Source organism: Plectropomus leopardus, chromosome 2 (assembly GCF_008729295.1).
Source record: "Plectropomus leopardus isolate mb chromosome 2, YSFRI_Pleo_2.0, whole genome shotgun sequence".
Classification (NCBI taxonomy): Eukaryota; Metazoa; Chordata; class Actinopteri; order Perciformes; family Serranidae; genus Plectropomus; species Plectropomus leopardus.
In genome coordinates this window covers 1,691,878-1,707,104 of record NC_056464.1, presented here as the reverse complement: position 1 = coordinate 1,707,104, position 15,227 = coordinate 1,691,878, and the positions used below count along the sequence as shown (strand labels likewise).

Below are 15,227 nucleotides of genomic sequence, written 5' to 3'. Positions count from 1 at the left end.
CATCCTCCAGAGTATAATAACAACTCAACCAGTTCTGTCCAAGTGCATTCTCATGTGACTGTCCAGCCATGTTCTGGTTGGACGCCAGTGGCTTTTGACGTCACGCTCATACACCGAAAGGCACTGATAGAGCAGACATATTTGACAAGTTGGGAGTGAGAGAGGACTGGGCCTCTGCACTCTCCACAACTGAGGTCTCAGTTTCACTCAACTAGAGTGAAGAAAATTTGTACCCATATTTTAAAATTCAAACCAAACAGCTGTAGGATTGTATAAATAGCCTTTATGTATGTATACAATGGGATGTGCAGTTGTTGGTTGTTGAACACTGTAGATCATATAAAGAACAGAATTTGCCTTTCAGATATGCTTTACCATGCAAAACAGGTCAAAACTGATCAGTCTGTCTCAGCCCGTGTGCTTTGATTTTATATCTGTTATTGTGGTGGCTGTTAGTAGTGTCACATTCCAAAGAAAAGCTCACTGCAGGAAGTCAACCTATTTATCTGTCTGTCTATCTGTCTATCAATCTATCGCATGAAGGTACAATTCCAGTGGAATGGGATCTGGTCAGCTTCTTCAGCCTGCCCACTTTTAGTCCTATTTGCCTCCTGTTACACTGTAGGCTGCTGCTTTATAACTGTCCATGATTCCATACTGGCTGCAGTGCATGACGGCTCTGGTAATCCATGGTTTCTGGTAAGAGTCAGGAAAGGTGTGAAACCAAAGGTGGCAAAACATTTGGCTAAAAAATGAGATATTCAGATGACCTACTGTTGACCATGTCTAAATTATTCTCTATCTCAAATTTTGTTTGCCTCAGTTTGCACTGAAGATTAGATTTTTTTTTCTTCTCCCCCACAACATTTAATAAAAAGACTGGCAACTGGAAATAAATTAATTTCTGCTTTGTTTCTTTTAATTTTGGAGGCAAACAATGCAGTGTTTAAATTCATCTACCCTGTTTTTCTGTCTTTTCCATTTTTATTTCTATTTCAATTTCATATGTCAGTCAGATCTTGCTTATGCATAATGTGGGATGACTTCCAGCTGCCGCAGACAGTAGGGTCTGACTGCTGCAGGTGGGAGGCCAGTGAGGGATGCAGGTGGATAGAGTAGCAACTTTGCCATTCAGTGGAAGTAGAACTTTCTTCACACACTGGGTCTCATTCATGAAATATTAGTAAATCTGTGAGTAGATTTGCATATTAAACACCTTGGTACTAAAAACCTACACTAGATTGATGAACGCTCGGATTTGATCGTAGGCACATGTGGACATTCCTGAATGCCAATCAATCAGACTTCAATGGAGCGCTCCCACTGAAACTTCTCACTGTTTGCCCAGGCATGAATCGGGGAAGGGTTCTCTCCATTTCTCGTTGATTTAACATTTATTTGTTTTATTTTATTTTATGTTATGAAACCATTGTAAATTTTCTTGTGCTTAAATCACACTTTGGAAGTAGTTTTAATGGACTGAATTGAGAGGGAAAGAAAGAGAAAGAAGGGGAGGGAAAATAAGAGAAAGAGAAAAGGGGGTCTACAAGGTGATTTGGTTGGCAGTGTTTGTTTCTGCTTCCCAGCTGTGAGAGGGATGTGCGTAACATGCAGCAAAGAGTGGTAATCATCTGCATGCTGCAACCCCATAGATCGCCGCGCGTACTAGATGCACTGACGGGTGTAGCCAGTTCTGCTAAACCTGTGATGCACGAGATGACAGACTAACAGAAGGAAGTGAAGAAGGAGAAGTGGTGAAACACACCTGCCCTTAGTTTGTAATAAAATGTTTTACATTAAAAAATATTTATTTTGGTTTTTTTTGTTATATAGACCCATTTTTACAGTACAAATTTGAGTTTGTAATCGGTCTTATGCCCAAAACAGAACATAACATAGCACAATATGACTTCACAACGTAATTTCTAATAACGACAAGCAATATTTATTTGCATTCCTTATTTACAACAGCAGTATTAGCAGTTGGAGGCAGCTGTAGATTTTAATAGTGCCTACAGAAATATCAGAGATACTAACATATTGATGAATGCTGAAATTCATGTAAATTTCCTTTTGCGAACAGTTTAAAGACAAATTCAAACTTCTCATGTTTCATGGATGAGCCTAATCTACAGCTTAAATAGTCCTGTTTTCACAAAAAAAAACTTCATGAGGGTAAAAACTACAGTGTGTTCCAGTGAACACACTGAAAATAAAATGGCTGTGAAGAACTCAGCTTATGAAATTTAACAGCATCATTAAAAATAGAATTACATTGCACATCCACGATGTGTGTATGTGTGCGCGTGCATCCGTGGTGAACATTTGTATGTGTACTTTCAGGTAAAAGTATGAAAACCTTTTCCTTCCTTTTCCTTTTTCCAAAAATGTCTCAGTCAGTAATGCAGAATACATTTTAACTATTCTCCTTGTTATAATTTCACTCATGTTGGTTATCCAATTTCATGGTTCTTTCAGCACCTTTGAAGTCTAAGCACCTAAAATGGCCCTCTATAAACTTAACAAGGAGAGGTTAGGAAAACACTGCATCTGTAAACTAACACTCAGCATTCTGGGAGAACATAAATTACCCTGTGAGGAAGAGCAAACACGAGCACGGTGGTGTCTGCTGCTGCTTTCTGTGTGTGTGCGAGGTTTACCCCTGCCCCATTTACCATTGCAGAAGCCTATTAACCGCCTGGAAAGAGAATATATTTATCAGAGCCCCCTCCATTATTAATCAGTGTAGAGTTAAAAGTGAATATGTATCAGAGGAACTGAATAAGGTTGAAACACGGTCTGGATTTTGAGGGTCTCACTGGGAGTATCAACAGTGCAGACCCTTTTCAGCCCAAATGTGAGCAGAAAGAAGTATGACTTTCATCTCCCCTGCTCCGCAGTCTCTACGGTTACAAGGCCTGTAATTATACATAGATTTGGAGGAGGGGGCGAGGAGGGGGTTATGTCCTAAAATGAATGCTGTGGAGAAGATGACACAGTTTTGAAGAAGTTGAAGCAGCGTTGATATGCACAGCTTGCTATAGGAGTGTGATTCATGCCTTTCTGGCTGCACTCTTTCAATTTTATCAGGGTCTGAGTGATTATGGGAGTGCAGAGCCCTTCCCTGCAAGCTCTCTGTTTACTCTATTTATTCTCTCTCTCTCTCTCTCTCTCTCTCTCTTTCTGCAGCCTGTGAGGTGGGTTTCTATAAGCCCGTGGCAGGCGATGGCCTGTGTGGTAAATGTCCTCAACACAGCCACTCAGAGACCAGAGCTGCCCTCTCCTGCCCCTGCGACTCCAACTACTATCGAGCTGCAGATGACCCGCCAGCAGCTCCATGCTCCCGTAAGCAAAAACACACAAGATCACCCAATTCCACAAGCAAGAGCACCTCCAAGGAGAGCAAACACATGTGCACACATTCGTCTGCACCCACAACACACAGAAACTATGGAATAATGTGCCAAACTTATCTGTGCCTCCAAAATCCCATTTACTTTTCTCGACAGTGATCAAACCTGTGAATGAACTCAAACCTCCATCTCTCTTTTCTCCAGGCCCTCCGTCTGCTCCAGTAAATGTCATCTCCTCAGTCAACGGGACGTCTGTGAATTTAGAGTGGGATCGGCCTCTGGATACCGGAGGTCGCAGCGACCTGCAGTACAGTGTGGTGTGTCAGAAATGCTCAGGAGGGCCCTGTGAGGACTGTGCATCCTCTCCGGGAAGCGCCAGTGGAGGGAAGTCAGGCGGAGGCATGAGTATTGGGGTTGGAGGGATGGTGGAGCGTATGGGTTCTGCAGCAGTTCGTTTCGTTCCCCGCCAGAACGGGCTGACGGAGCCCTGGGTGACGGTGCTCAACCTGGCGGCTCACACCAACTATTCCTTTCGCCTCCTGGCCATGAATGCTGTGACGCACCTGAGCAATGAGCCCTCACCGTATGCCCTGGTCAACATCACAACGAACCAGGCAGGTAGGGTTCAGAACATGCCATACAATGTCACACTGTGAAGCCTCTGGTCCATGACATATACAGGCCCTTTACTGAACAACCCATAAAAGAATCTCTCCTGACTTCTGCTTCTGTGTCAGCTCTTCCTGGAAATACAGCTACCCCAGAGAAAAAGTGTGCTGCTAACAGTAGTCTTCTCTTTGTCTCGTTGAAAATAAATCAACTTCTTAGTTTGAAGATGACTAAATTCTGATCTGTATATTGTATGATATCTTTCTATTGAGGGGGATATCTTTCCCAAGATCTACATCTATGGGCCATACTATACACTCAAAAGGACATTTATCAGGACACTTATTCCATTCTTGTGTATCCTACAACTGCATTTACGCACATGACAACATTTACATGTGAATTACATCTGAAAATGAGTCACCTTTAAATGATGTGTATCCAAACATAGAAATACATGGACTAGCACCAAAGACAAACAGGTTTCACAATTTCCGGTTGAGAGGAACTCTGGGTTACAGGTCATTGAATCCTGTAGAGGAAAAATTCTTGACCTTACACTTTAGAGCAGGGTTGCGTAGTAAAAGATAAATCCAGGATGGCTCAGATGGCTCAAGTTCATGCAATGCTACTGTGATGTCCTGAGTTCAAATCTGACCTTGAATCACTCGCTGTAAATCATTCAAAAGAAGAAAAATTTCAGAAAAACAAACTGAGCAGATAAACTTTGCACTGTTTCTGTCTCAGTTGCAGCCACATCATTTAGAGTGTGAAGCCTTGGCCCTTCATCACACGTCTTTCTCTTCTCCTCTTTCTGTCGCACTTTTACTGTCAAATTTAGCAAAAGTGCCAAAATAACAATCTTTGGAAGAAATGTGCTGTCTCAACGAGATTTTGTGCTGATAATGAAAAACACGATATGGCACATGCACTTTGTTTCCATAAGGACTGGTAGGAGTAGCTGCTGCTGTCAGCAAACAGTACTTATGTGCAACTCTGACACTTCTGCGCTCTGTACCGACTGTATGTACACAACAAATAGCACCAACTTTATCTCTATTGTGTCTGATGCTGCAGTAATCACTAGAAAAAAAAATGTCATTGATTGGATGACACTTAATGTAACCTGCACTTTGATTAACACTAAACTTTTAAAAGTTGAAAAAAAGTATTGTTTCTGTCATCAAACGCAATGATGTAGTAAAGTTCCCAAGCAGTGAGAGTACACTGGAACAGCATGACATAGCCAATAAATCAAAGGATTGATTCATAGTTCAGGGTGATTCAGGGGTTATGGTGTGGAAAGACTTCCAATGTGGCCTGCTATCTAAAACAGTACTTCCCATGATGACAGACAGAGTTTCTTATAGACCTCAGAGTAAACTAGAAAAGATGGGAGTTCACTGATACCAGCAAATAAAACTAATTGATTGTACAGACATGAGATTGACATGACATGTGTGATGTTGTCACCCTGCATACTGCACCAGCTTTAATTTAGACCATATTTAGCTTCATCTCTGTGATTCATTAAGCTGGCAGTGGCTTGTACAATCTCTGGAATTATTGCTTTGAAACATCAGTTAGCTTTCCAGATGGTTGAGGGCTCATGAAACTACAATTAAGCCTAAATGTTGCATAGGGCACTGTTTTTCAAAGTGGGGGCCACAACACCCTTTGGGGCTGCCAGGGGGCGCCAGGGGGGCTGCAGAAACTTTGAGGGAAAAAAATGCATATCAAAATCTGTGTTCTTTGACAACAATCTTTTAATTTTTATTTAAAAAATAACAATTGAATGAATAACAAAAGAGAAAAACTCTAAAAAAAAAAAAACATGTTTACTTTTCATATTGCTGTTGAAAATTGTTAAGACAGAAATGACAGAATGTTTATAACAGAAGAAAGACACACTGAATACAATGAACAAATAACAAAAGAAAAAAAAATACTTCTAAAAATGATCACTGTTAATATTACTGTTAAATATTGTTCTTATTAAACAAAAGAGAAAAAAATCTAAAAAAAAAATATGTTTACAGTTAATACTACTGTTGAATAAAATGACAAGAAATGTTTATAACAGAGGAAAGACTGATTATTATTAATAAAATGAGGAAAATATATCAAGCTGTATGTTTGATTTTTGATATTTGCCATAATAATGTACATGTAATAAATAAATTAAAAAAAATGCAGAAGGGGGTCCCTGCTGGAGGCTTATGCAATTTCAGGGTCCTTGGCATGGTAAAGTTTGGGAACCACTAGTGTAGGGAACCCCACAGACCATAATGTACAAAGTACTACAAGTAGAAACCAGTAGTTTAAAAATATTGCTATTGTCTCTGTTGACATTCTGCTAGACCACACTTTTGTGCCTTTTTATTTGTGATTTCACTGTATTTTCTGGTGTTTTCACAGTTCTGTAAGTTGTTTAATGTTCAAACAAGAGTTTCAGAGTACCCCAGGGTACACATGGAACAGCACTGAAGAGACTATCCTGAAGGGAAAAAATAAATAAATAAAACATTACAAAAAAGTATTGATCACTTGTTCAAATGCCTTAAAGGTTTCCTGGATAAGGACCTCCTGTGGCTGTGCAAATGATGGCTTCAGTGTCTAAAAAAGTCAAAAGTAGTAGCATTATAGTTGCTGAGAATGGTCTTAGGTAAGAGGTCAGTGGTGGGTTGCTCAGTGTACACACACAGGGGGCTGCTGTTTGAACCCCCATCCCTGCTGACAGTCAGCACTTGTTTTGTTTTTTTTGTTGTTATTTTTTTTACCATAACCGGAACCTTTCTGTAACCTTAACCAAGTTTTTATGCACCAGATATTAATCATAATTGTGGCCAATCATTTGGACTAGTTTGGAAGGAGCTGACAAACAATGCTGAACCTTGAAATTAGTAAACTGAAATGTAATCGTATAGTTTGGATTTGTTGGGACCATATGAATAAGGGATGTAGCTACAGTGCAGTTTTGAAGCTCTTTTTTTGGAGCTAGAAGTGACGATATTTGGATAAAAGAATGGAGTGTGGTATGGATCTGACTCACAAACTGTAGCAACGCCTCTCAGACAACCTGTCACTCAAGCAGCACCACTTAAAAATGCAAAACTTTAAGCCTTAATGAAATGTAATGGCGTGAGTTATTAGCACCTCCATAAAAGAACTTTTTTTGGTAATCTCATTACCTTGTTATACATGGTGATCACTGAGGAACTACATCTTGAACTGACGAGGCAGTAATCTCTCTTGTTTTTTGTGCAGCCCCGTCTGAAGTGTTAGCCATCCGCCAGGAGAACACCAGCCAGAACAGCGTGACGCTGCTGTGGCATGAACCCGACCAGCCAAACGGGGTCATCCTGGAGTACGACATCAAGTACTATGAGAAGGTACTTAACTCACTGCTGCATATGTACCTCTGAAGAAGTGCATTTAAAAATCACATAAGTCAAAAGCTGTAGTCGTTTGTTTTCGGCTTGTGTCAACAGATTGTGGGTATTTTCCAAAAACAGCGAACATGGAACTATTCAGGCAGTTTATGAAAGGCATAGAATGTGACACAGTCTGTGCCATACCTGAAGAACATAAGCTCTGTGTCTTCAAAGGGCCAAGACTAAACTGAGCCAAGATACGGTGAATGCAGAGGAGTGGTTAGATAGACTCTGGATAACTTAATCCCAGAAAAAGATCCTGCTGGCAGCTCAGCTAATTGAAAGGAAATGGGGGTCGAGAGAGGGAGCGCAAGAAGGAGGATGAGACGGTGTAGATTCCAACTTAGCGAAAGTGACAGTGACAGCAAGCGGCTGGCGGGCGCATAAGCCTCACAACAAGTTAATTGCTGTGAGTGTGTGTGTGAGTCAATGTGTACATGCAATGTGTGCTCGGGTTTAGTGGGTGTATGTGTGTGTGATGATATAAATCAGCTAATTGCAGAGAGAGCAGCCTGTGAAAAGGCAGTCTCATAGCCAAACAAGCAGGATGGTGTGGGGATTCCTGAAGGATTAGCTCGTCTCTTGTGCTGCTGTCTTAATCTGGCCTTGCTCAGGGGGTGAGACGCCTGTGGGGGGATTTCAAGTGGACAAGTCAGCAATGTGCTTTCTTAAGGTTTCTATATGACTGTACTAAACAACAATGAGTCACAGCGAGGGTGGCAGCTGCTGCTGCAGCACACCAGCTGAGGATGATAATTAAGACAAAAAAATACTTGTTTCTGCACCTCACACTTCTTCATAATTAGGCTCTTATCCTTTCTAAGGACGCATGAATGATTCACTGATTCTGCTGTTTGGATGCACCTTGCACCTCCTATTATTGTTGAACTCTTTTTACCTCCACAATTATAAAGTACCCCTCAATTAAGTTTGTAAAGATGCTGCAGCAGGCAGATGAAAACAAGCTGAGGATTACAATGAAGAAGATGACGATAATGAACTTTATTGTTAATCGAGACTTCCTTCAAAGCAACAAATGCATACCCTTTTTAATGAATATGTGCATAGAAAATAAAACATTGCATGGCAGATAGGAGTAATAAGCTTGAGAATCTACATTTGAACAAATGATGCATCAGAAATGAATTATCTGAGCATGAAAATAAGACAAACACTCCTCAAAGTATCTGTCATTTCTCTGGCTGATAGAAACAGATCAAAACATGTCTGAGGTAATTACCTGCCAATTACATCTGACTGGCAGACAAGCTTGTATTCATTTATGTAGCGGCTAACGGGACAGGAAATCTAGTGAGGGTACGCTCTTAAAAGCAGGGCAATGTATTAGTAAAGCTCTGTGTGAATGGCAGATCCAGCATGATCTGTCCTTCAACACCAGTTTTCAAAGCACTGATGTATTTTTGAAAAACCCCAGTGACTCATGTCAATGCATTTCTTGAAAATGTAGTTTAGTTTTTTTACTAATATCTTTTAACTAATAGCATTTTTTAAGTGGTGGTGACTAATAACACACATAGTCAATGGCCCTATGCCTCAAACTATTAGTGCGTCTACGTGGCCATGAATACCCTGTTTGGGATGAGGATTTTGGGGTTTGTTGTCTATGTATTTGAGCATGTAATCACTATCATCATATCATCATATGAGAAGTCCCAATATGCTAGCAATATGCTATGTAAGCAGAAAGCCCCCTGTGTCTTGTGGACAGAGGGGCATCACCAAACATTGTATTTAATGACCACAGAATGAGAAAATAAATATCTGTTGTCCTAATACACAAAGATTTTGGAATTTGGTAACTGAAAGCAAAATATTCATGTTTCCCTCCTTGATAAAAAAAAAGTAATATAAATCATGTTCAGAAAGCCACTATTTCCTGAAAAATTAGAAAATTATTAACATGCAGCAGCTCTCAAACTAAATTTTAAATGATCTAAAATTACATGCAGCTAAAGCCAAAGATTTATTCAAACCAAGAACAGATATAAAATAGAACATTGTGCCATTTTGAAGTTGCACACTGACTGCTTTATATGTTTTATTATTTATTGAGCTAATGGGTTTGATAACTCAAAGTAAACAGAGAAACGGTGGTGAGAATTATTATAAATAAAATTATGAGATGGTGATGGCTTTTTTGATTTTCTAGACAGCAAATGTCTGACAAACAGGAGTTAAACTTGGATTGGTGAGAAAGGGGAGCTCTTTTCTGAAGGGTGGGATGGATGGAGAGATGGCCAATTTCAAAAACTTAGACACATTGAATTCTAAGTCTACATGGCCAGATAACACGCAAGGGTGGTGAGAAAATGTTTGTAAGTTGGGAAAAGCAACCCTTTGAATGCACTGGATAAAGTTTTGCACTGTTTGCAAAAAGAACAAGTCAAACGTAATAAAATAACACCATTAATATTCATTCACATCTACCCAAGTATGCTGCCAAGGGCAGAACATTTCTTCTTTGTTTGTTTGAGTTAAAAGTATGGTTAAGAAACAACAAAATTCCTGTCCATGCATGCAGACTCATATATTTTGTTGATTATTGTCACAATTAGAGAGTTTGTGTTTATTGGAACCCTCATGCATTTAGCAGTGCAACCGCTGTAATTAATATAGCACAATATTGGGAAGTTATTCAGATATATATTGAGTTGTTAAATGATCAGTTAAGCATATTACATACTCTAATCTATAAAATAGAAATATGATGCAGAGCTTATGTTTACATGGGGAAACACATTGAACTCATAAGCTGACCAGCGAGGCAATTTCCCGAAACCTTATTTCTAAAGCCTCATTCCAACTGCACAAAAACTCACTGACACCCGCTAATATCAGTTTTTTTAATGAGAAGGGAAAGGGTACTATTGGCGTGAAATGACTCTGCATTAGACACAGGTATTTATCACGTCCAGCTCTGATCAGCAGTGATGGAAACACCACACCCCTGCGAATGCGCTCATTTCAGCTCCCAAAACAATGAAATGCAACGACTTGCTGTCTCTATACTGTCCGTCTACACCTAGTCAGCACTAAAGCATCGATCCAAATTAGTCTGCACTGAGTTTGAAAGAGACAGTGATTAAGTAAGAGATATAAGAGTAGTGACCACCGTTAAGTTTTTATTGACCTCTGTTCATGCTGTGTCTTATTGCAAAACACACGAAAAAAAAACTCACATACACACAAAAGGAATACTCTCCTGCTGCAGGGCTGTGTACACAACCCTGCTCTACTGGCAGTGGGAAAGGTGTCTTCAGCCTATTTATAGTGGTTTTACCTGTGTTTAAAAAAACCTGCGTGCATGCACTCATTTTGGTGGGAAATTGATATAAATGTGTCTGTTTCTGTTACAGGATAATGAAGCACAAAGTTACTCCACTCTGAAGTCAAAAAATACCAGTGCCCGAGTGTCAGGGCTGAAGCCAGGCACCAAGTATATCTTCCAGGTCCGAGCCAGAACGTCCGCAGGCTGCGGACGCTTCAGCCAGAATGTGGAGATCCAGACTGGGAAAGCAGGTGTGTGTGTGTGTGTGTGTGTGTGTGTGTGTGTGAGAGAGAGAGAGAGGGGGGGGGGGGGGGGGGTCTATAAGGAACAGTAAAACACATACTAGTTCATGATTTGTTGCCTAAAACCTGCTGCTCACCCTGAGCCACAGGGACCCTTTAGCAGTTGTGTATTGTGTAATACAGTGGAAGAAGTCCAGTAAGAACACAGTTTGTTGTGTTAAAAGACTTGGCACAGAAAGCTTCTCAAAGCCAGGCCAGACTGCACAGCAGGGTCCAGGGCTAAAGTGTCAGTGAGGCCGATAACCGCCTCAGTCCTTCCCTCTGTTCCATTGATCTGTGCTTTGTTAGAGGGTCACCCTGTCAGCAAAACTGCAGCCTATCCCAGCTACAAACAGCTGTACACAGTGAAGGGCTGGGGGTAGGAGTCTTCATGACTCGATCCACCTGAGGCTAGTACAACACTGAAAGTTAGGAATTACGAAAAAAAATCTTTTATTAGAACATTTTTTCTTTTCTAATAGGGGATTTGGCAGATAACGGGCAGAGCAGACTCTAGGTCTGCAAAGTTAAACCTCCTGCCTGGTTGGAGTCCCAGTGCTGTTTCATTGACTAATAGTCTCCCCTCATTCTGCTGCTCACTGGACCCAGACTTTCCTCCTCTTGATACTGATTCATTTTCAGACCCTGAAAACAAGAGGACCGCACACATTCCACTCCCCTACATGCTGAGTAATCAATAAGTCCTAAAGTTTATGAAAAGCCAACTGAGTAGCCTTTTTCACTGTGTTATTTTTCCGTAGTTGAGGTGTACCTTGTATTAGACTTCACATTAACCTACTTCAGAGTTAACTTTGGCCTGGCTTTAGAGATGACAATGTCAGCCAGGCCTTTACTTTAGTCCATACTGAAATATCTCTTCAAAACAGCTACAAGGAGTTTTTATCTGCCTATGAAACTGTCTCAATTTAATACAGATGCCTATATTTGAGAAAACAAAATATTTAAAGCAACATTTTGCAACTTTTAGTTGATTGAGTCCCATTTCCAAGTTGTCAAATACAGATTTGTTTGGTTGATGGTTGGACCGAAGCACCAACCCAAAAAGTTTCTATCTGACAAATTGGGAATGAAACACAAAACACACAAAAAACAATCAACTTAAATTTGCATAATTCGTCCTCATAAGAAGACTCAATATTTCTTTAAAATTATCCTCAATGCCATTCCCTGGGTCTATTTCTGCACCAAATTAGACAAAAAAAAAGTTTTGCAGTGAGAAGTATTTTTACCACTTAAAAGGAGGCAGTAGATTTTTCTATCGAGAATTTTATTGTTGACATTATATTTTATAGTTATGGCTGATCTTGGGGCATGATCAGCAAAGAGAAAAAGAAAGAGTAGATGTTAGTGGTCCCCAGATAAAGCCCAGTGATTTTGATGATCCTCTGACCTTTGCTTTAGAACCAACTGCATCAAGTAAAATTTGATCTCATCCACTGTTAAGATTAGCATTAATGTTTACAGACATTTCCAGAGGATGTGTCCTAATTATTTTGGTGATCCTCTGACTTTTCAATCAACTACACCATGAGGTTCACAATTTTGGTTTGTTGTGTCTCAGGTTGCATTCGAACCTGAGCTGTTTGGTCCACTTTAAACGGACTAGAGTCCGTTTCCTCTGATAGTCCGGTTTGTTTGGGGTGGTGTGAAAGCTCAGTCGAACTCTGGTGCGGACTAAACAAGCAAACTGGTCCTCTTGAAAACATAGGTCTCAGTCCACTTCCAAGTGAACTCTGGTGTGGTTTGTTTGTGGTGTGAATGAAAACGAACCACACGATTTTGTAACAGGAGAAATGTGATTTTTACAGGGTTTCTACAGCCAAACCAATAATTAATCCATCTGCTGATCACAAAATATTTCTGCAATCTTATAGTTGATCCTGACAAAGGCCAGTGCTGCCAGTACAGACACACGCAGGGCACAGCAGTGCGGGTGCGCTTTTATGTTATTATCAGTTATTAAAACAGTCAGACGCCTCTGCTGAGCAAAGTTTTTCAAAAGATAAGCTTATTAAAACAATAGGAAAATGAATGTCTAACTGGCCTCTCTGTCATCAGTGTCACTGCAGAACTAGCTCTGAAGCCGTCATATGATGACCTGATTAACAAGCTCCCAGCAGGTGATGCAGACGTGTGTCTCTGTTGAGCCTCCAGCAGCTGCTGAAAAATGTCTGTTTTATAGTTCTTCTGTAGTGGAACATATACGCAGAGTTTATAAAGTTTTGTGATTTGTCTTCTATAATGTATGAGCATAACTGTAACGTGTGAGCATAACAACAAATCAATTATGATAGCACACCCACATTGAATTCACATTGATAACATGATCGCAATCGTGCAGTCGAATAATAGCTGCCTAATAATGCTTACAATATTTTATAATTTATTTATGACCTCTTTGTGACACCACTCCATACACTGTCCATAACCGCTTGTCCTCGTAAGGGTGGCGGGGGCCTGGAACCTATCCCAGCTGTAATTGGGCAAGGTGGGGTACTACCCTGGATGGGTCACCTGACTATCGCACTCTCAGGCTCTCTCTCTAAAAGCATTAAATTACTGCATGAACTTCTGTCAGTCACATAATTTGATTTCCCCACGTGGGTCTTGATGATGCAGGATGACAAACGCAAAAACTGTCCAATCAACAGTCACCTGTCAGTCAGCAGAACCTCATGTTTACTCCTCTTGGTTTGTTTGGCAAAGTGTAGTGTGAATGCAAACCAAACCAACCTGAATTGCAATAATGTTGCAATTTCAACCCCCAAATTGAAACGAGTCCCGGACTATCAGTTGTGAAAATGACCTCAAAAAGTATTGGATTCACATCTTCCTTAGAATGAATTTAATTGTCTTTGGTGATCTTCTTACATTTTATCTAGTGTCACAATCTGGTAAATTTTCCATTACTCCAGTACTAGAGCTTAATGATTTGTTCTAAGGAGCATGCTAACACACAAAGCTAAAATGGTAACCATGGCAGATATCTGCTTAACATGCTGATGTTAACACTTACCTCAAAGCACTGTTATACCTGAGTACAAGCTCATGCAGATGGTGGCTATACACTCTTAGGGCCCTATTTAGACAATATATAGCACATGGTCTAAAGCCCATGGCACAAATGCATTTAGTCCATTTTGCAAGCTAAACAGCGGATAATCTGGGTGCCAGGTGTGGTGTATGGCACAGAGGGGTTGTATTTAGACTCTGAATTAGTCATGGGTGTGTTTTGGACGGAACATGAATTAACCAATCTGTGCGTCAGCTCCCATTCCCTCCAAAAGCCAGGTGTGCCAGGAACTGGTGGATTGCAATCTAAATGATGGATTTGGCGAATTCCAGATGAGAGAGGTGTTCTGCTGAAGAAACCCATCTGCTTGCAGAGGTAAAGCAGGCATGAGAGGACATGGCGGTGCAGGTTCAATCAATTTTTCGAAGCTCCAGAACAGCCTTACAATGCAGAAAAGTGTACAGTGATGTGAGGAGGAGGGGTGAACAAAGTTTACCGCTCAGTGTAAAAATCAAGCAGAAACGGAAGGGGCCAGCTGATCTCTTAGTGCGCGTGTTGCTGCTGGCATCTTAACTGGCATCAGCACACAGTTCAGCCTCATGCCTTCCGATGTCCTGTAATGTGCCCTCATTTAGGTCCAAGAGACATCCATGACGTATATCAATGCTGTGCAACACACAACATGCCACAAAGAATGCTCCGACTCAGGGATGTATTGTGATGTTCCACCTGACTTATCCCAACATCTGAGCTGCATGCGGGCTCATCTTGCTATCTGAATAATCCACCCTTTAAATAGCACGAAACAGACTGTGTTGCTGACTTAAGACCAGCTTTTATTTGGTCAATGGCACATTTTCTTACTGTTGCCTCAAAGTAGCAATCTGCCAACAATGTGCCTGACCACACCTCACTTTAACACTAACATGCCCAGGGGCGCACAGATGGATGCAAGTACATTTGTTATATAAAGGACATGTTACAACAACACTTTGCCAAGTCCTAAGGTCCAACACAGGCTGCCTTTATGGCTGCCACCATTTTCCTTTAAGTTGAGGGAGATTTGCCTGCCTTATGGATAATGGGCTCCTTGCTGGCCTTAAGAGGCCAGGTCCAAAGCCTGAGCCCTTGGGGAAAAGGAAAAGGGTCCTGTGGGCCTGGGACAGAAGGTCTCGGGGCATCTTTGAAGAAGGGGTGCAATTTCTGGGAACTAGATCATCTGGTGCC

General features: G+C 40.8%; 1 protein-coding gene across 2 annotated transcripts in view; it reads left to right on the top strand.

Moving 5' to 3' along the window:
• Positions 1-15,227, top strand: part of epha8 (eph receptor A8) — an 85,672-nt gene that overhangs the window by 48,313 nt on the left and 22,132 nt on the right. For both annotated transcript variants that reach the window (XM_042498269.1, XM_042498259.1), the window contains exons 5-8: positions 3,190-3,345; positions 3,558-3,971; positions 7,230-7,354; positions 10,774-10,936. In XM_042498269.1, coding sequence (XP_042354203.1) covers positions 3,190-3,345; positions 3,558-3,971; positions 7,230-7,354; positions 10,774-10,936 — 858 coding nt within the window. The remainder of the gene's footprint in view (positions 1-3,189; positions 3,346-3,557; positions 3,972-7,229; positions 7,355-10,773; positions 10,937-15,227) is intronic.